Source organism: Corapipo altera, unplaced genomic scaffold (assembly GCF_003945725.1).
Source record: "Corapipo altera isolate COAL_440 unplaced genomic scaffold, ASM394572v1 226, whole genome shotgun sequence".
Taxonomy (NCBI): Eukaryota; Metazoa; Chordata; class Aves; order Passeriformes; family Pipridae; genus Corapipo; species Corapipo altera.
In genome coordinates, this window is record NW_020885054.1 from 336,586 (window position 1) to 356,164 (window position 19,579).

At 61.5% G+C, this 19,579-nt stretch overlaps 1 protein-coding gene and 1 long non-coding RNA gene across 2 annotated transcripts in view; one reads left to right on the top strand and one right to left on the bottom strand.

The window, feature by feature from the left end:
• Positions 1 to 13,001, bottom strand: part of COL1A1 (collagen type I alpha 1 chain) — a 15,855-nt gene extending 2,854 nt beyond the window's left edge. Inside the window, 44 exon segments of the mRNA XM_027668858.1 lie at positions 219 to 326; positions 415 to 468; positions 706 to 813; positions 938 to 1,045; positions 1,161 to 1,322; positions 1,527 to 1,580; positions 1,936 to 1,989; positions 2,088 to 2,195; positions 2,297 to 2,350; positions 2,459 to 2,512; positions 2,613 to 2,720; positions 3,367 to 3,474; positions 3,644 to 3,742; positions 3,842 to 3,886; positions 4,144 to 4,197; positions 4,304 to 4,357; positions 4,455 to 4,508; positions 4,941 to 4,994; positions 5,176 to 5,274; positions 5,366 to 5,419; positions 5,600 to 5,698; positions 5,882 to 5,935; positions 6,167 to 6,274; positions 6,366 to 6,419; positions 6,676 to 6,774; positions 6,855 to 6,899; positions 6,987 to 7,085; positions 7,368 to 7,421; positions 7,623 to 7,667; positions 7,777 to 7,830; positions 8,103 to 8,147; positions 8,248 to 8,301; positions 8,406 to 8,459; positions 8,613 to 8,666; positions 8,790 to 8,843; positions 9,056 to 9,109; positions 9,347 to 9,391; positions 10,278 to 10,346; positions 10,432 to 10,512; positions 10,514 to 10,525; positions 10,611 to 10,646; positions 10,755 to 10,789; positions 10,963 to 11,157; positions 12,798 to 13,001. Coding sequence (XP_027524659.1) covers positions 219 to 326; positions 415 to 468; positions 706 to 813; positions 938 to 1,045; positions 1,161 to 1,322; positions 1,527 to 1,580; positions 1,936 to 1,989; positions 2,088 to 2,195; positions 2,297 to 2,350; positions 2,459 to 2,512; positions 2,613 to 2,720; positions 3,367 to 3,474; positions 3,644 to 3,742; positions 3,842 to 3,886; positions 4,144 to 4,197; positions 4,304 to 4,357; positions 4,455 to 4,508; positions 4,941 to 4,994; positions 5,176 to 5,274; positions 5,366 to 5,419; positions 5,600 to 5,698; positions 5,882 to 5,935; positions 6,167 to 6,274; positions 6,366 to 6,419; positions 6,676 to 6,774; positions 6,855 to 6,899; positions 6,987 to 7,085; positions 7,368 to 7,421; positions 7,623 to 7,667; positions 7,777 to 7,830; positions 8,103 to 8,147; positions 8,248 to 8,301; positions 8,406 to 8,459; positions 8,613 to 8,666; positions 8,790 to 8,843; positions 9,056 to 9,109; positions 9,347 to 9,391; positions 10,278 to 10,346; positions 10,432 to 10,512; positions 10,514 to 10,525; positions 10,611 to 10,646; positions 10,755 to 10,789; positions 10,963 to 11,157; positions 12,798 to 12,879 — 3,174 coding nt within the window. The 5' untranslated portion in view covers positions 12,880 to 13,001.
• LOC113959667 lies at positions 331 to 5,940 on the top strand. Its single transcript, XR_003531898.1, has 3 exons — positions 331 to 353; positions 1,938 to 2,021; positions 5,868 to 5,940. It is a non-coding gene; the product is annotated as an uncharacterized LOC113959667 (long non-coding RNA).
• Positions 13,002 to 19,579: the final 6,578 nt, after the last annotated feature.

The window sequence follows — 19,579 nt, forward strand, 5'->3', positions numbered from 1 at the left end:
CTGAGAGGGGTGGTGGGACCCCTGGCATCACCCTGAGAGGAATGGTGGGACCCCTGGCATTACACTGAGAGGGGTGGTGGGACCCCTGGCATCCTGGGGAAGACCCTTACAGCGGCAAGAGCTGAGCCCAAGTCCAGACCCCCAGAATAGGATCCATCTTGGAGTGCCCCTGGGCCAGGGAGGGGTACAAGGGGGACTCTGGGCAGAGCAGCACTTACAGTCTCACCACGATCTCCATTCTTGCCAGCAGGACCGACAGGGCCGGGGGCACCGGGCGCACCGGGAGCACCAGGGGGGCCGGCAGGGCCAGTCTCACCACGGTCACCCTGTGAGGAGGAAGAGGAAGAGGAGAGGTCAGTGTGGGCCAGCACAACCCCATCACCCCCTACTGTGCCCCCCTCACAGCCCACTCACCTTGGGACCAGCAGCACCATCCCGGCCGGGGGCACCTTCAGCACCAGGAGCACCCTGTGGAGGAGGAAAGACCCTCGTTAGGGATGGTGGGGGGTGAAGAGGGGTCTCTGCTCAGCTCAAGACGGGCCTCTCCATGCACCAGCCACGGCAGCATCCACCAGTGCCACGGCACCAGCCACGGCAGCATCCACCAGTGCCACGAGCTGGCAAGTCCTCAGCACAACGAGCCCAACGCTGACACACGGGGGCGTCGGTGCCACCAAACACCGATGGATGCCCACGGCCACCCACCTCACGTCCAGCTTCTCCGGGGGGTCCAGCCAGGCCGGGGGGGCCCATGGGGCCGGGAGGGCCGCGCTCACCGGGGGAACCGGAGGGACCTTGTTTGCCGGGTTCACCCTGTGCAGGGGAGGGAACAGGGGGTGTCAGACACGGCTGAACATCCCACCCCGCCCACGGGGTGAGCCAGACCCCGGCGGGGCTCACAGCGCTGTCTGTTCCTGGGGACCCCTCCGGTACTCACAGAGGGGCCGGGCAGCCCAGGGAAGCCTCTCTCGCCTCTCTGTCCGGGGAGACCAACGACACCGCGCTGGCCGGCGATACCTTGGGGTCCGGGAGTGCCGGGAGCGCCCTGCGGGGACAAGCAGCGCCTCAGGGTGGTGGCAGCGGCGAAGTCCACCCTCCCTGCGGAGGGGACAGCTAGGGGGGTGACCGGCACAGGGGGTCTGACCGGAGGGTTGACTTACAATGGGGCCATCAGCGCCAGGAGAGCCCTTCTCGCCGGGGGGGCCGGGGGGGCCGGCGGGTCCCGGTTCGCCGGGGCGGCCAGCGGGGCCAGTCTCACCACGGGGTCCTTTGCCACCTTCCTTCCCGCTGGGGCCGGGGGGGCCGGGGAGGCCGATGTTCCCCTGGGCGGGAGGGGAGGCGATGCCATCAGGCAGCAGGCCGGGACCCCCCCGGCTGCCAGCTGAAGGGCGGCCAGGGGTATCCCGGTGCCAGCTGGGACAGGGAGGCCGCGTGGAGCAGCCTGGATGGGTGCCCAGCATCTCCCGTGTTCCCCGTTGCAGGCACCCTCCTGGCCCCCACACCTCTCACCCCCTGGGGGTACTCACAGAGGGGCCGGGGGGTCCAACTCGTCCAGCAGCACCAGGGAAACCAGTAGCACCCTGGAAGGGAGAAAAGCTGGAGTCAGTGGGGTGGGATCCAGGTGTCACAGGGCCAGGGGACTGTCCCCTGGCTGGGAGCCACGGGGGGAACCCCTTGGCTGGTGGCCAAGAGGGCAGGATCCATCTGGAGAGCTGATTTTGTGGGCATAAAAGCAACCCCCTCCCTTTTCCCCTCTGCTTTTCCCCCTCCTGGGATGAAGCCACCCCACATCGATGCCATGTCCCAGGCAGTTTTGGGGTTGCAGGAATGGAAGTGCCCCACGGTGTTGGGGCAGTAGAGCGAGACACAGTGGGGAGTTTTCACGCCCTGGGGGAGGTCCCCAAAACCCCCCATCCCCACAAGACTGGTACTTACAGGGGGTCCGGCGCTTCCGCGAGCACCTTTGGGACCAGGAGCACCAACAGCACCCTGTGGGGGAGGAAGAGGAGGAAGAGGAGGAGGTGAGGGGTGAGCTGTGCCATGGGACTGGACCCCAAGGGGGTGTGGGGTGGGTTGGAAGAACTTACAGCAGGTCCAGGAGCACCAGTGGGGCCAGCAGGGCCGGGGGGACCGGCATCACCCTTGGCACCAGCATCCCCAGTTTCACCTTTAGCACCAGGCTGGCCATCAGCACCCTGTGGGAGACGGAGAGAGGTGGATTCGGGGGGCTCAGCATCTCCCCGGCAGGGGCAGGATCAGACCCCCAGGCAGGGAGGAGCGAGGCTGTTGCACTTACAGGGGGGCCAGCAAATCCAGCAGGACCGGGAGGGCCGGGCTCGCCGCGGTCACCCTGGGAGAGACGGGAGGGAACGGAGTCAGATGAGCAGGGGACGGCCACCAGGGTCACCAAGGGGCGACCAAACAGCAGGGCCATCACTCAGGGTGGGGAGACACTTACGGGAGCCCCACGGGCACCAGTGGGACCAGCAGGACCGGGGGGACCAGCTTCTCCCTGGAAAAGGGGAGGAAAACCCGAAAAAAAGGAGGTCAGGGCTGCGGCGGGGAGGTGGCAGCGTGTGCCGGACACATCCGTCCCCGGTGAACGTCCCTACCTTGTCACCGGGAGCACCAGCGGGGCCGGGGGGGCCGATGGGACCGGTCAGACCTCGGAGACCGTCTTTGCCAGGAGCACCGTCAGCACCTTTGGGACCGGGGTCACCCTGGGGAGGAAGAGGATGGTGGGTTACTGGGGAGGTTACTGGGGTTCGCCCCCTCTTCCCTCTCTCTTGGGTGCACTGAGCCATTCTTGGTTCTTCATCGTCCCTGGGAGAGGCTGGGACCATCCTCCTCCTCACCAGAGCTGGGATCTCAGTGAGAGACTGTTCCCAAGGGCCACACTTGGAGGGGGACAGAGGTGACACTGAGCACCCCCTTCCCCAGGGCACTGCTTCCCCCCAGCCTTGGCTTGGGGGCGCATCCAGCCCTGAGGGGACAATGAGGAGGGGGCACAGGGGTGGTGGGGAACAGGCTACCAATGGGGACATCAAGGTTTTGGGGGCACATCCAGTCCCAAGGGGTTGATGAGGGGAGCACAGGGATAGTGGGGAGCAGAGGAGTAATGGGGACATTGGGGTTTTGGGGACATATCCAGCCCTGAGGGGACTAAGATGGAGCACAGGGGTGGTGGGGAGCAGAGGAGTAGTGGGGACACTGGGGCTCTGGGGGACACATCCAGCCCCAAGGGAATGATGAGGGGGGCACAGAAGTGGTGGGGAGCAGAGGAACAATGGGGACATCAGGGTTCTGGGGGATGCATCCAGTCCCCAGGAGACAATGAGGGGGGCACAGGCGTTTGGGGACACATACCCTGTCACCCTTGGCACCTGGCAGGCCGGCAGCACCACGTTCTCCAGGCATACCCTGCAGACCGGGGGGCCCTTGGCTCCCAGGTGCTCCGGGAGCACCAGCATCACCCTGGGAAAGAGAGACAGAAAAGAGGGATAAGTAAGACCCTGGCACAGCAAAACCCTCGTGGTTCCAGCCTCAGTCAAAGAAGCAAAGCCAAACCCATCACCCTTTACAGCTGCACTCAAAAGTTGGGGACAGTCACCCACCACCCCGACATTCCCAAGCTGGCACCTACCTTAGCACCATCATTACCGGGAGCACCGTTAGCACCACGAGGACCTTGGGGACCGGGGGGGCCTTGGACACCGCGTTCACCAGGGAAACCTCTCTCACCCTGGAGGGGGGAGGCAGGAGAAGGGCCGAGGCCATCAGGGGGATGTCAGGCGCTTTGGGGTACCAAGAACCGATGGGGAGTCCGCGGGGTTCAACTTACCCTGGCACCGGCAGGGCCGGGGGCACCGACATCTCCGGGGACACCCTGTGTGGGAAGGAGAGGGTGTGGAGTCAGAGGAGGCACTGGGGACGGGCAGAGGGGTCCAGAGGGGTCCACAGGGTGCCCCCAGGGGTCTCTCAATCCCTGGGGCAGGGCTGGGATCCCTACTGCTCCCCCACTGCGTGGAGCACATCACCTGGGGGGGGCACTGGGGGGATCCCCCATCAACACCCTCCAGCCCCAGCTGGGAGAGGGGACATGGGAAGGGGACAGGGAGGGTCTCAAGTCGCCCACACACTCACCTGCTCACCAGGCTTGCCAGCCTCTCCGGGGGGGCCAGCGGGGCCGGGCAGACCCTGGGGAGGTAGAAGAGGAGCAATGAACCACCAGGGAGGTGGGAGACCAGAGAGGACGAGGGAAAGGGTAACATCGCCCCCACCCCGGGTGGTTTATCCCCCTCACCTGGAAGCCAGGAGCACCAGCAGGACCTTGTTCACCTCTTTCTCCAGCGGGACCCTGGGGGAGGCAGGACAAGCATTGAGGCTCAGCTTCTGAGCTCCTTCTTCAGTGGCCGAGCACAGCCGTGGGTGGCCAGGGGCTGGGGGATACTCACAGTGGGGCCGGGAGGACCTTGGGCACCAACTTCACCATCTTTGCCAGCAGCACCCTGGGGAAGAGGGATAAGAGGGTACTCAGAGCACGGCCCCGACCTGCAGCCCCCGCAGAGCTCTGTGAGTCCCTCCCTCCCCCCCCCCCCCCGCCTCCCCAAAACAAGGGTGTGGCCACACGGCGTCCTTCGAAGGACGGGAGACACCGCGGGGCAAGTTGCCCACGGCCACGTCACCTCCCTGCTGTCCCCACTCCAAAGCTGCCGGTAGCCACCGGGATGGAGTCCCAAACGCCTCATCCCACTGCCCTCCTCGTCCTTGGGGCTTTCCCTGGCACCGCTCAGCCATCTCACACCCCATCCCTGCCACCCCACACCGGGATGACTCTCCCTGCCACCCCATCCTGGGGTGATGCCCCCTGTCACCTCACACAGGGGTGACTCTCCCTGCCGAGCCCCCACCAGACCGTTTGTGCTCCAGCAAATACTCACCACCGCACCGGGGGGACCGGGAGCGCCTCTCTCGCCAGGTTTGCCGGGCTCACCCTAAAAAGAGAGCAGAATGAGACCTGTGATGACACCGGGGGGGGACGGGACAGGTCCCCTGAGCCATCTGCCCACCACAGCCACCGTCCCAGGTGGTGGCAGTGGCCGTTGGGTGGGATCCCTCACGGACCAGGGTGCAGCATCACCCTGGCAGCCCCCCGAGGGGGGGTGTCACACTCACCGCAGCACCTTTGGGACCAGGGAATCCCATCACACCGGCTTGACCTCTGGCGCCGGGGGGGCCGGGGGGGCCGGGGCGACCGTCTTGACCAGCGGGACCCTGTTATGGGGGGAGCCAGAGCCCCATCAGCTGAGCCCGCGGTGAGCCAAGGGAGGAGGGGACATCAGTGGGGACAGCGGGGACAACTTACAGGGGGGCCAGTCTTGCCGTCGGGACCGGGGCTCCCGGGGCTTCCAGTCAGACCCTGCAAGGGAATGGGAAGTGGGTCAGGAGCTCAGGTATCCCAGGAGATGCTCCAGAGAACGGGAGTATCCTGGAAAGCAGCTTCTCTGTTGGCACGGGGTGTGACAGCCGGCATCCATCAACGTGGCTCGTTGCTGCCGCTGCCACCGTGTCACCGTGCCCGCCACCCTGCCACGCTCACCTTGGCACCGGGGAGGCCGGGTTCCCCGGGGCGTCCAGCTTCACCAGGAGATCCTTTGGGGCCGACGGGGCCGGGGGAGCCGCGCTCGCCGGGGGGACCCTGGGAAGGGTGGGAGAGGGGACAGGGGTTACTCTGACTGCGGGACAGCACCCGGGGGCAGGGCAGGAGCAGTGGCAGCGGCACAGAGCCGGTCTGGCCACTGCTTGGGACAGGTGACAATGCTCAGCGTCCCCATAGCCCCTATGACGCGACTTTTTCATCCAAACAGACACGGGCACCCACCTTGGGACCAGCGATGCCATCAGCGCCAGGGAAACCGCGGCTGCCGGGAGCACCCTGCGGGGGACACCAGAGGGGTCAGAGTGGGGACACGGGGTGGCCTCGGGGGGCTTGGGGGTGCAGGGGAAGGGTGTGCCGGTGTGGGACATGGCCACTGGTGGGAGTAGCCTGAGGAGGGGCTGGGGATGTCACCACGGTGTCGTCGAGCACGCACAAAGGTTGGACAGCACGGGGACGGGGATGGGGACAGGGACATGGCAGGGAGGGGACAGGGATGATTCTACTCACACGTTCACCAGCAGGGCCGGGAAGCCCAGCGGGGCCAGGCTCACCACGAGCTCCTCTCTTGCCTTCCTCACCAGCAGGGCCGGGGGGACCTTGGACACCAGCGGGACCCTGGGGGAGGAGACAAAGGGATGAGCACCCACAGGATGTGCTGGGGCCAAGAGGGACCGAGACCCCAAGGTGACATTGGGGAATCACTTACGGGTTCGCCTTTGGCACCAGTGTCACCCTTGTTGCCTGGAGCACCGGGCTCACCCTGGAAGTGGATGGAGAGAAGAAGGAAAAGACATTTAACACCAGATTGAGGAGCAGAGGGAGACCTGAGCTGCATCCTAATCACCCCTCAGAGGCAGGAGGGTGCTCAGCATCTGTCACCCCCCGGCACCACCCTGCCCTGACAGGGACCGGGGGACACCAGAGGAGGCACCTCCAGGTAGGACATCAGCTTGCTGGAGCAGAGAAAGGGATCCAACCCCAGGAAGAAGAAGATGGAGGTGTCCAGGGATACTCACAGCGTTACCCTTGGGACCGGGGGCACCACTGGGACCCTGGGGTCCGGAGGGACCACGGGCACCGGGGAAACCAGGAGCGCCAGCAATGCCAGGAGCACCCTGGAAGAGGCAGAGGAGGGTGTGAGGAAGCAGCACAGCCCTTCATCCTGGAGCTGGAAGGGGAAGCGAGGGACACTCACAGTTGCACCCTTGGCACCAGGTTGACCATCAGCACCAGGATTGCCCTGTGGAGAGAAAGAGGAAGAGGAGGGTTATGGCGGGGCTGGCAAGATGTGAGGTCAAAGGACAAGGAGCCATCAGATGTCACTTACAGCAGGACCAGCAGCACCAGCAGGGCCGGGGGGACCGGGCTCACCACGGGCACCTTGGGGACCTTCACTGCCACGAGCTCCCTGGGGACCAGTTTCACCCTGGGGAGGAAGAGGAGGGAGGATAAGCCATGAGCATGAGGGTTTCCCTGATCCCCAACATGGCTGACCTCCCCTCCATCTGCAGCTCCTTCCCCATGGAGGCAAAGCCAGGAGAGATGCCCACGGGACTTGTTTGGGAACATCCCCATCTGTCCCAAGCAGTGGTCAGCTCACGGCATTTTGGGCTTGGGAACCTATGCCGTGCTCAGTCCTCTTCCCCATCCCACTCTCCCAGTTCCCACCAGTTTCTCCCAGCCCAGGAGATGTTCAGGCAGGTCCTACCTTAGCACCAGCAGCACCAGGGAAGCCGGGGGGACCAGCAGGACCAGTTGGACCCTAAATGGGAGAGAGGCTGCATGTCAGAAGAGGGATCCCACCTCCCACACCTGGCACTGGTGGGATTTCCAGGCAGCAGAGCTCTGGCTGCCATCTGGGATTTCCGTGGTGCAGCTGGGATGGGATCTCTCTCTGGAGAAACTGGAGGTGATTCCAGGTTCTGGAGAAGGGTGAATGGGTTTGGGGTTTGAGGTTACTTACGGGGGGACCGGCAGCGCCAGGAGCACCATCGTTGCCACGAGCACCCTGTGGGTGAGGACACATCCATGAGTGATGCCCACAGGTTGGAGAGGTGACCCCCAGCCCCCCAAACCCCAGGCAGGGGGTCTCAGCCCTGCCCAGATCAAATACTCACAGCAGGGCCGGATGGACCAGGACGGCCTCTCTCGCCAGGAAGACCACGAGGACCCTTGGGAGGGGACAGGACATGTTTAGGACATGTTTAGGTCACCTAGGTGGGCACTTACCTCTTTCTGAGCCTCCTCCTATCCCTGTGCCCCCTGTCTCTCCCCAGTCCTGCCCACAGTGACATTTCCAAGGGGTTAATCCCCCTCCCGCCCTGGTGAATCCCTGGGGAAGCATCCCTGAGGATGAGCTGATTCCCCATCAGGTCTTGACCCCCACCCCCATCCCCTCTTGCCCATACCCCCCCACCACGCCCCTCAGGGGTCCAGCACTCACCATTTGCCCAGGAGCACCGTTCTCTCCAGGGCTGCCGGGCTCACCCTAGGAGGGGGGAAGGACAACATGAGGGACCTGCTCTGGAGGGAGGAGGGAACAGCGAGGACATTCCAAGGACAGGGGTGACACTGCCACCACTCCTCACCTTGGGGCCAGCAGGTCCAGGCTCACCCTTGGCACCATCCAGACCACTGAAGCCCTGGGTGGCAAGAGAGAGAAGGGGTGGGAGGTCAGGAAGGGATCTTTGGTGATGCTGGAATCCCACATCCCCTAAATCACACAAGCACTGGAGGGGGGACTCACTCTGTGTCCCTTCATGCCTGGCAAGCCAGCAGTGCCTGGGAGACCACGGGCACCCTAGAAGGAAAGGGGAAATGATCATGGAGATGTTGTGGGGACTGTCCCTGCACCCCATTACCCCTGCCCCCAAGGGGCAGAAAGCTGGTGTCACCCGCAGAACACAGTAGGGTGTCCCCTCCTGTGTCCCTGTGTCCTGAGGGGCCACCTCACCTGGGGGCCGGGGGGACCACGCTCTCCGGGGCGGCCGGGCTTTCCAGCTTCACCCTAGGGAGAAGGACACCAGGTTGGTGGCATGTCCCCAAGCCAGGCAGCTCCTGCTCACCTGGAGGGGCTGTCAGGGCCACCGGGCCCCAAACTGAGGGGGGACTCCACGGACAGGCCACTTACGTCATCTCCGTTCTTGCCAGGGGGGCCAGCGGGACCACGGGGACCCATGGGACCCTAGGAGAGATGTAGGGCAGCAGTGAGGATGTTGTGGGTGACAGCTGTCCGCTGTCGCCCTGCCACCCACCCTGGGCAGAGTCAGGCTCTGCCAGCCCCGTTCCCACGGATCCCAAAGCAGGGACAGTGTGGCCACAGCCAGGGCTGGGAACCAGTAGCATTGTCCCCATGCCCAGAGGACATCAGCTGGAGCAGGAGGTGGCAAGACTCACAGAAGCACCAGGCTCTCCAGGTTCACCAGGGGGACCTTGGAAACCTTGAGGACCCTGAGGGGAAAAAAGGGGGGAAAAAATGAGAAAATGGGTTAGAAAGTGAGAAGTTTGGGCCTGAAGCCCCCAGTGACCATGGAAGTGTCCTCCAGTATGGTGGCATGAGGACGTGTGTGCCCACGTGCTTCCGTAGCTGCCAGGAAGGATGAGACATCCCCCAGCCCATCCCACCCAAAGGGGCCTTGGGGGTTTCTTGTCCCCAAAATCAAGGGGAGAGGAAGAGGAGACACTCACAGGAGCACCGGGAGGGCCAGGCAGACCACGGGGACCGGCTGGGCCCTAGGGGAGAATGGAAAAGTGAGGAGGGGGTGCCTTGTCACCCTCTCTCTATTGCCAACCCTTCCCTGTCCCCATCAACACCCCACTGCTGCACCCAGTGAGCCTCACTGCCACCCCACCACCATCCCACTGCTCTGCACATCTCCACTCATCACTGCCCCAAAACCACTCCCTCCTTGTCCCCATCACCCCCATTCCCTGTCCCCACTGCCACCCCATCCCTGCCCCTATTGCCACCCCATCACTGTGCCCATTGCCACCCCCACACCATGCCCCCATCCCTGTTCCCATCTCCATCCATTCCTTGTCCCCATTGCCACCTCATCCCTGTCCCCATCCCTGTCCCTGTCTGCATCCCTGTCCCTCTCCCCACCCATTCCCTGTGCTTGTCCCTGACCCCATTCTTGTCCCTATACCCACCCATTCCCTGTCCCTATTGTCACCCCATCCCTGTTCCCATCACCCCCCATTCCCTGTCCCCAGTGCCACCCCATCCCTGCCTCTACTGCCACCACATCACCACCCTGACCCCGTTCCCCTCCCTGTCCCCATCACCCCCCATGCCCAGTTCCTCATTGCCACCCCATCACCGTCAGCTTTGACACTCCATCACCATGTCCCCCCCCATTGCCACTCCATCCCTGTCCTCACTGCCACCCCATCACCATCCTGACCCTGTCCCCATCCCCTCCAGGCCCAACATCCCTCCCCAGTCCTCCCATCTCATGACACTCAGTGGCATCATCAACACGTGAAGCACTTCTGGCACCTCACCCAGCTTGACCCTCCACCCCCCGTGCCCCCTCTGCCCCCCGTGCCCCTTGTGCTCCCCCATGTTCCCCTGTGCCCCCCTGTGTCCCCCCCCCATGTCCCTCCCCATGCTCACCATGGGCCCAGGCACAGCCATCCCCCCGGCTTTCTCATCGTAGCCGTAGGACATTTGGGGAGCGAAGTTCTGTGGGAGGAGAGAGAGAGCAGGGGGTGAGCAGGGCGTGGGACCCCCGGGGGGGGCTGCATCACTGAGGACCCCCCATACTCACTCCGCCGAGGCCTGGGGGCCCTGGAGGGCCTGGGGGTCCCGGGAGACCAGGCTGTCCAGGGATACCATCTCTGCCAGGGGGGGCCGGGGAGTCCCTGGGGGGAGAGAAGAGGAGGGTGAGCCCCAGCAGGCCGGGGGTCCCAGGGGTGATGCCTACCCTGGGGCAGGGGTGATACCCACCCTATCTCCTTTGGGGCCGGTGTCTCCTTTAGGACCCTGTGGTGGAGAGATAAAACAGATGGTTAGAAAAGGGGGTCTCCAAAAATACGGGGGGAGGGGGGATGTCGGGAGGTTTTGGGGGATTAATTTTGGGGAAGCCTTTACCTCTACTCCAGCACTTTCTGGGTAGACAGGGGAGGCTGTGGGAGGAAAAAGGGGCATTCAGAGCAGCCCAACATCACCCACCAATCCCACACCCACCCAACAGCCCAGACATGGGGAGTGGGGGGGACACTGAGCCCCACTGGTCCTCAAGGACCCCCTGGACGGATAACTCGGCAGTCGGAGAGCTCTGGGGGACACGCCACTGTACCGTCGGTGTCGGGACAGATGGGGCAGCATTCTCCGAAGGGGATCTCGGCGTTGGGACAGTCGGAGGTGTCCTCGCAGATCACCTCGTCGCAGAGGATGTTGCCGCTATCGCAGACGCAGATCTGGCAGGGTTCTGGTTTCCACACATCCTTGTCGTTGTACGTTAGCCCATCCTGTACGCAACTCCCAGTTTGGACTGGGACACAGGGGCAGGGCAGGAGGAAGCGTCAGGACGGAGGGGAGAGTGGATCCCGTCTGGTTCTCCCCCTCCCCTCCCCTCCTCTCCCCTCCCTTCATCCCCCTCTTTGCTTCTGCAGTGTTTCTCCCTTCATCTGGTTCTCATCAGCCCATCGCGGTGACACAGGAAAAAGCTCCACAATAAACTCTTCCCACATACGCTGGAATTTAAACAAAAAAAAAAAAAAAAATCCCTCCAGCCACTCTCTGCGTCCCGCGGGCGGATGGGGCCAAGGCAAACATCCCCCCCCAAAAAAAGGCAGGGGGGTCCCCGCCGTCCGCGGGAGGACGGCGACAAGGATGGGGTGGGATGGGGCGGGATGGGGCGGGATGAGACGGGGATGGGACTGGGATGGGACGGGGTGGGTTGGCCCCAACGTCTGGGCTGAAATTAGATCCAGGCGGCTGCGGGATAGGGCTGGATCAGGCCAGATGGGATTGGGGAATGGGAGGACAGAGAGTGGAAGCAGGCGGGGGCTGGCGTGGGGAGGGGAGGGGAGGGCAGGGCGGCCCGCCAGAGCCCGGGGGTGGCCCCATGGTGGGGAAGGGTCCTGGGGAGGGGGCGAGGGGCTGGGTCAGCTCGTGGAAGCCCACTCGGGAAGGGAAAAAAAAAAAAAAGGCAAAGGGGATAAAAAAAGCAAACGAGGAAAAAAAGGCAAAGGGAAATAAAAAGTTAAAAAAAAAATTAAAAAAAAGGGAGGGGATGGAAAATGCAAAATTCCAATGGAAAAAAAGGCAGAAATTGGAATAAAAAAAAGGTAAAAAATGTAGAATGGGAAATGCAGGATTGGGAAAAGGGGAATGGGAAACGGAGAATGGGAAATGCAGGATGGATGTTGTCAATGCAAAATGAAGAATTAAAAAAAAAATAAGGTGTTAAAAAAAAAGCACCAAAAAAATCCCCCCCAAACCCGACAAAATTGGGTAAAAAGGGATGGGCACCCGGGCCTGGTGCTGCCTCAGCCTCCCCCCGTGTCCCCCTCCTGCAGGTGGCAGTGGGGCACAGAGGGGACATGGCAGTGGGGGGGTCACCCCCAGTCGTGCCCCCGTCCCCCGTCCCTGGCAGCTCCCTCGGCTGCCGAAACATTTTGCTTATGAATCATCCGAGACTTTTCTAATTCTTTCCTGATGGCTTTCGCAGATCCCGGGGCTGGCCCCCCCCTTCTCCCTCCTCTCCCCCCTCTCCTCTCTCCCGCGCTCTTTCCCCCCTTTCCCTTCCTTTCCTTTCCCGGTCTCCTCCTCCTCCTCCCCTCCGTCCCGGCTCCCTCCTTCCCCGCCGGCTCCTCTCCACCCTTTCTTCCCTCCCTGCTCTTGGCAGGGCGCCCCGACTCTCCACACGGCCACAGCCCCCCTAAACCCCTTTTACCCCAACTCCAAATCGCCTCAAGCCCATTTTTGTTCGTTTTTTTAAAAAGTTTTTCCCTAATTTCCCTACTTTCCCCCTGATTTTCCCTCTCTGCTCTGCGTGCCAACCCTGATTTCCTCCTTCCCCACACCAAGGCAGCCGGACCAAGGGTCGCTGATGCCACCAGACCCCATCCCACCCCACATCCCACATCCCACCGGGGTGAAGACCATCACCCAGCGCCGGCTACTCACTGTCTTCTTCTCCTTGCCCGCGGGTGAGTAGTACAGTTGCTGCTATCAACAGCAGTAACCGAGAATCCACAAAGCTGAACATGTCTAAATATTAGACATGTAGACTCTTTGGGTCTCTTTTGTTCTTAGGTTGGGGTCATACGGGGCCGATCCAACCCTGGAGCTCCAAATCCAGACCCCAGCAGAAACTTCCTACTGCCCTTTGCCCACTTCTTTGCCTGCCCTTATATACGGTGCGGCAGCGGCAAGAGGTGGGACCCATTGCAACCAGGGAATTTTGGACGGCCCCTCGGCCAATCAGAGGCACCCAGCGAGTCGGGGGGTACCCCTTGCACACCCCCCTCCTGTCTGTCCATGCACACGCACACGGACATGTACACGCGTGTTGTCCCCAAGCAGGGCTGCAGTGGCGGCTGTGGGGTGGATGGGAAGGGAATGGTGGGATGGGGGTTTCAAGGGGGTTTGGGGTGGTTTTTTGAGAGGGGTTGTGATTTTTGGGGGGGGTTTTGGCACACTCTGAGGTGTTTTGGGGGAATGGATGTGGCGGGGCGGGGTGGGGACAAGGAGATGTGGCACGTGGCACTTTGGGGACCCCGGTGCCATGTGACGCCTAGTGCTGTACCAAGGAGGGGGGGGCAAGACCCTGCAAACCCCTACCTGGCACCCAACCCTGCACTTAGGGATCCCCAAAACCCACCCACTCACCATCCCCCCTCATCTAAACCCCCATCACAGTGCAGGGCCAAGACCACCAACCCTCAACCCCCAGAGCATCCCTTGGATGGGCATCCCCCCAACCCATGGACACCCCAAAACCCCTCCAAGAGCCACAAACACCCCAAAAAAACACCGGCTTGATTTTTTTCTGTTAGCTCTTTCTTTCCATCTTTTCCCTTCCTTTCCCTTGATCCCCTCACTCCTGGCCATCCCTCTCCCCTCTCTCCCCCCCCTGGCCCGCCTCCACCACCGTTTCCACATTTGAAGGAGCCACGTTGGTTGGAAAAAGCAAAAGTTCCTGGACAATAATCCACAACCTACCGTGCAATTTGGGGAGGGTGTAATTACATGCCAAAAAAATCGACGTATTTACCAGGGCCGGGAGCTCGGGAATGGAGGGGGGGGAAGGAGCCCCGTATGGGCAATGTGGCACCCCAGGGGGGCACTCCCGTGTTTCAGGGGGGATTTTTAAGGAGTGGGGTGGGAAATGGGACTGGGAAGAAGAGAAGGGATGGGTTTAGCCCTTGCGCTTGTGCTTGTGCCCCCCATGCTATGCTGAGGGTTTGTGGGATCATGGAATACTGGAAATACTGGGAGCACTGGGAGAATGGAGCTTACTTAGCTTGTGTACCCCCTGTCACTAGGCTTGCAGGCTTATCAGGATACTGGGGATACTGGGAGTACTGGGAGCACTGGGCTCACTCTTGTTGTCCCTCCCACCACTATGCTGAGAGTTTGCAGGCTAATTGGAATACTGGGAATTCTGGGAGCACTGGGAGAGCTGGGTTCAGCCCTCACACCTCTGCTTCCACTACTATACTGAGAGTTTGCAGGCTCAGCAGGATAATGGGAATACTGGGAGCACTGGGCTCACTCCGTTTGGTCCCCCCCTCAATATGCTGAGGATTTTTGCAGACTCAGCAGAATACTGGGCATTCTGGGAGCAGTGGGAGAGCTGAATTCTGCTCTTGCACCTCTGCTTGTTCCCCCCACCGCTGTCCTGATGGTTTGCAGGCTCAGTGGGACACTGGGAATACTGGGAGCACTGGGCTCATTCCACTCATTCCCCCAACCTCTATGTCGAGGGCTTGTAGGCTCAGGAAAATACTGGGAGCACGGGGAATACTGGGAGAACTGGGAGCACTCTGTTTGTCCTCACTGCCACTCTGCGAGGGCTTGCAGGCACAGTGGATTACTGGGAATACTGGGAATACTTGGAATACCAGCAGCACTGGGCTCACTCTCCTTATCTCTGCTGCCACTATGCTGAGGGCTTGCAGGCTCAGTGGATTACTTGGAGCACTGGGAACACTGGGAATACTGGGAGTACTGGGGTTACTCCACTTGTCTGACCTACCACTACGCCGAGGGCTTGCAGGCTCCGAGGATTACTGGGAGCACTGGGAGCACTGAGCTCATTGCAGAGCAAAACCACGTCGGAGCAGAAGCTCCCACTAAGACATTTCCTTATTTTTCTTCAGGAAAAACACAAGCCAAAACAATTTAACAATGAAATAACTGGGGGGGGGAGGGGGAGGCGGGGTTGACACATCGCCCCCTCCTCGCGCCACCAACTTGTCCGGGGGACTTTTTATTTTCCCTGCGATGAAATTCAATAAAATGCAACAAAATCAAAGACACCCGAGGAGGGGGGGAGTCACACACATGCCCACGCACACGCGTGTCCCTGGGGCCGGCAGCAGCTGGCCCCCGTTCCAGCCTTGTATCCATGAATCCGAGACACGTTGCAGGCAAAGCCTCCTCCAATCCTGCCTCGGCAACTCGAAAAGCCTGGCCAGGCTCCAGCCTGAAGATGTGTCTTTAATTTTTGCAGCATGACAGAAAAGAAAAGAATGTCATCGGAGGGTTTTTTATTTTTTTTAATAAATATATATGTATGGAGAGGGAGGGGAAATAAAAAAGCAAGGGGGGGGGGGGGGGTGAAGGACGGGATGATGCCACCTCATCAACCCCCAGACACCCGCCCCAGGAATGCAGGAGGACTTGGAGAAAGGGTTGGGGGCTGGGAAAAGGGAAGAATTCCCACTTTAAATAAATAAAAAAAATAATAAAGAAGAAGAATATATATAAAAAAAAAGGCTGGAAAAGTCATTAGGATCCTTGGAAGTGGGATGGGAGATGCCAAGAACAGGCCTGGGCTCCCGTGGGATGCTGAGAGGGGTGGCACCCACCTGGGACCCTCCTGCTCTTAGGGAGTGTTTGGGGGAGGTTGGTGTCACATGCAGCCTCCCCTCAGTTTTGGGGGAATCCCAGAGCCTTTCCTGCACACCCCAGACTGGTTTTACTGGTGCAAACTGGGCATGTGGCTGGAGGTGAGGGAATGGAGGTGGGCACACCAAAAAAGATGGAGGTCACCCCAAAAAATTGGGGGTCACCCAAAAAACTCACCAGTCATGCCAAAAGGTGGTGGATGCTCCAAAAATACAGTGGATGCTCCAAAAAGTTAGTGGACACTCCAAAAATCTGGTGGACAACTCAAAAATTTGGTGGACACCCCAAAAATTTGCTGGATGCCCCTAAAAGTTTATGGGCCCCCAAAAAATCAGTGGATGCCCCAAAAATTGTCCGACCACCTCCAGGACAGGGGTTGCTCCCTGGGGAAAGTGGGAAGGGTGGAAGGGGGCAGCTCCCTCATCCCTGTTGGGTAGGACCTACTGAAAAGCGGGGTGCAGTGGGGGGTAGGGAGAGGAGGGCGCGGGGGTTTGTTTGCCGAGGAGCTGGAGCAGGCGCCGGCATCTGGAGCGAGTTAACTCCCCTCGACAGCCCAGACACATGGATCGGATTAATTCCCTTTTTTCTCCCCCCCCCCCCCCCCCCGCCCCGCTTCCCTGTTCCCCGCTCCACAGCCCCGGGAGCCGCTCCGACCCATAGGTCTCCCCCATCCCGCCACTATCGCCCCCTTCTCACCCCTCAAAAGACAGGTCCCCCCACCTCAGTGGTGGTCGCAGTGAGGATGAGGATGGTGTCCTGCAAGGTGGTGACACGCAGGTGTTTGTCCCCGTGGAAGGGGGATTCCCCCCACTGATGTCTCCACAGTAGGACCCCCCCTCTCCCAAGGGTGTCCCCGGTGTCCCCAAACCCGCCTTGCCAGCACCAAGAACCCCTGGAGGGGGATGTTCCCAGACGCCCCACCCTTCTCGGACCTGAAGCACCTCGACCCCCCTCTTTTCCCCCGCTCCATGGGGACGTGGTGGGCGACTCGCTGCCCCAGTGTCCTCCCCCCGCCCGCGGCCGCAGCCCGGCACCGCCCCGGCTATTCCTGGTGGCCCGTCCGGCCCTCGGCGCCCTCAATTGTGGCGTCAGGGCAGAACCCCGTAATCACGGGCCGCGACTCCCCGGCTATTTCCAGGGAAAATTGCTAAATTGGCCTCCGGGATGCCAACGCCACGCCGCGCCTCGGCGGGGGCACCGGCGGCTGGGGGGGGGGGGGTTGGAACAGGATCAGGGACCCCCGGGTTGAGGAGAGAATCTAATCCTGCTTGGCAGGTCCCTCTGCCTGGGATGGGTCCAGCAGGACTGGGGGTTCGGGCGAGCCCCCTCCCAGGGTTGGGACCCTCCTGGGGGGCTCATTCTCTCCATCTGAACCCCCACATCCGGGGTTGGGATCCTTCAAGGGGGTCCTCTCCCCCATCTGAACCCCCATATTCTCCCCGTGTTCAAGTCTGGGTCTTTCCTGGGGGGTCGTCTCCCCAGGTCTCCATCCCCCCATTCAGGGCTGGGACCCTCCTGGGGGGCTCATCCCCCTGCATCTGCACCCCCAAATTCCAGGCCTGGATCCATCCGGGGGGGGCTCATTCCCCCCATCTGTACCCCCAAATCGCCCCATATTCAGACCGTGGCAGGGGGAGTCATCCCTCACCCATCTGCACTCCCACATCCCACTTCTGGGGGCCTCACTCCCTCATCTTCACCCTCATCCCAAGACCTGGGTCCTGAGCAGGGTTGGGGATGGACAGGGGCTTTTTGGGCTTGGGGGATTTGGGGAAAGGGGGGATACCCAGGCAGGGAGCAGCAGCCCAGCTCGGGCCCCCACAGTCTGGGCTCACAGAGCCAGGATGGAAACTCTGAGGGCCGAGCTCCATGCTGAACATTTTCCGTTCCCAGTTCGCTTCCCTGCTCCCTTTTTTTTTTCCTTTTTATTCCTTTTTTTTTTTTCCCTTTTTCTTCAGTTTCATTGAAGAATTTTCTGCCCCCCCCCCAAACCTCCCCAGGTCAGTTCAGGGATAGGGAAATGCTCCCCAGCCCTATCCCAGTCGGAATGTGGGACTGGAAGGGATGTGGGGTTACCCTGAGCACCCCACATTCCCAAACACCCCCTAGGGAGGGGGTTGCTCATCCCTGAACCCCCAGGAAAAGCATCCCCAGGATCTGCTGGATTTATTTCTTGGGGCAGGGGGTGGGGTCAGGACTGGAGACAAGGAGGGGAATGGGGACAAGGATGGGGATTGGGGTGGGACGGGACAGGGACTGGGACAAGGATGAGGATGGTATGGGGATAGGAATGGGGTTGGGGACGGGATGGGGATAGGTTGGGTCTGGGAAGATGCCTGGGGATGGGAGAGGGACAGGAATGGGAACGCGAGAGCTCCCGCGCTCCAGAGCCTGGCTGGGATCTCTCCTGGTGACCTCATCGGCTGTGGCTGGACCAGAGCCCGGGGCCTGGTGGGGACGGTGGCTCTGGTGCCACGTGGCCAGGGTGTGGGGCTGCCAGCACCAGCCTCGCACCCTCCAGCCCCCCCCCAGCTGCCAACCCCAAGGTGCAGGGGGTGTCCTGGGGGTGCCCTGGGGGTGCTGCACCCCAAAATGGGGGGGTGTGAAAATGCCAGGAGCCCCCCGGTAGGGATCAGGGTGAAGGTTTGGCGGGTTTTGGGGGCCAGAACTGTGGGGTGTCCCCTACCAGCAGGAAGGGTGATAGGGTCCCAAAGGGCACACCTGGCACCAACCCGCTGCCACTGCTGGGCTCGGGGGTCTCATTTCCAGTGGGAAATCGGGCACTGATTGGGGCTGTTGGGTTGGGGGTGATGGTTGGGGTGGGTGGTTGGAGTATTTGAGTTGGTGGGCTGGTGGTTGAAGTTTTTGGGTGGGGTTCTCAGGGCCTTTGGGTATTGGGTCAGTGGTTGGGGTTGGTGGGTCAGGCTGGGGTATTTGGGTTGTTGGGGCTGTTTGTGTTGGGGGGGTCAGTTGGGTTGGAGTATTTGAGATTTTGGATTGGGGTATTTGGGTTGGTGGTTGGGGTTTTTGAGTTGGGAAACTCAGGTTGTTGGAGTTGTGGGGCTGGGGCTGGGCTGGGTTGGGGTTGTTGGGTTGCAGTTGGTGGTTGGGGTTCATGGGTTGGATTATTTGGGTTGTTGGAGTTGTCGGGTTGGGGTTGGGGTTGGTGAGGCTGTTTGGGTTGTTGGGTTGGGGCATTTGGGTTGGTGGTTGGGGTTCATGAGTTGGGGTATTTGGGTTGGGGTATTTGGGTTGACTTTGCTGGTTGGGTTGTTTGGAGTGTGGTTGGATGGTCCAGCTCATTAGGAGTGATTTCCTTTAGATTTGGGGGTCAGGGTCCTCCAGACCTACAGGTGGACAGTGGCAGGGGTGGGTGGCAGGAGAGACAGATGGACAGACAGAGGCCAGGCAGTAAATGTCCCCAGAGAAGTGTGAGGACACCAGTGCTCTGAGGTCCCACAGTCCAGAGGGTCCCTCAGCCATGGGCACCCCCTGCTCCAGGGAGGTGCTGGGTCCTGGAAAAGGGGATCTCCAAGGCTGGGGCGTCCCCAGGGCTGGGGATTCCTGGGTGGTGGGGGCTCTGGAGCCTAGTGTAGCATCAGGATCTGTCCACCCCATAGAAAGAGCTGGGGCCTGGCAGGGGGAGCGGGGCCGGTGCCCCCTGCCCAGCCCTCCTCACCCAGCCCCCCCGGCTCTGCCGCCCCTGACGAGGGGTCCCTCCAGCTGGAGCTCGGCCCAACAGCAGCCATGCTCCAGCCCAGCGTCAGCTCTTCTTCCTCCTCCTCCTCCTCCTCCTCCTCCTCCTCCTCCTCCTCCTCCTCCTCCTCCTCCTC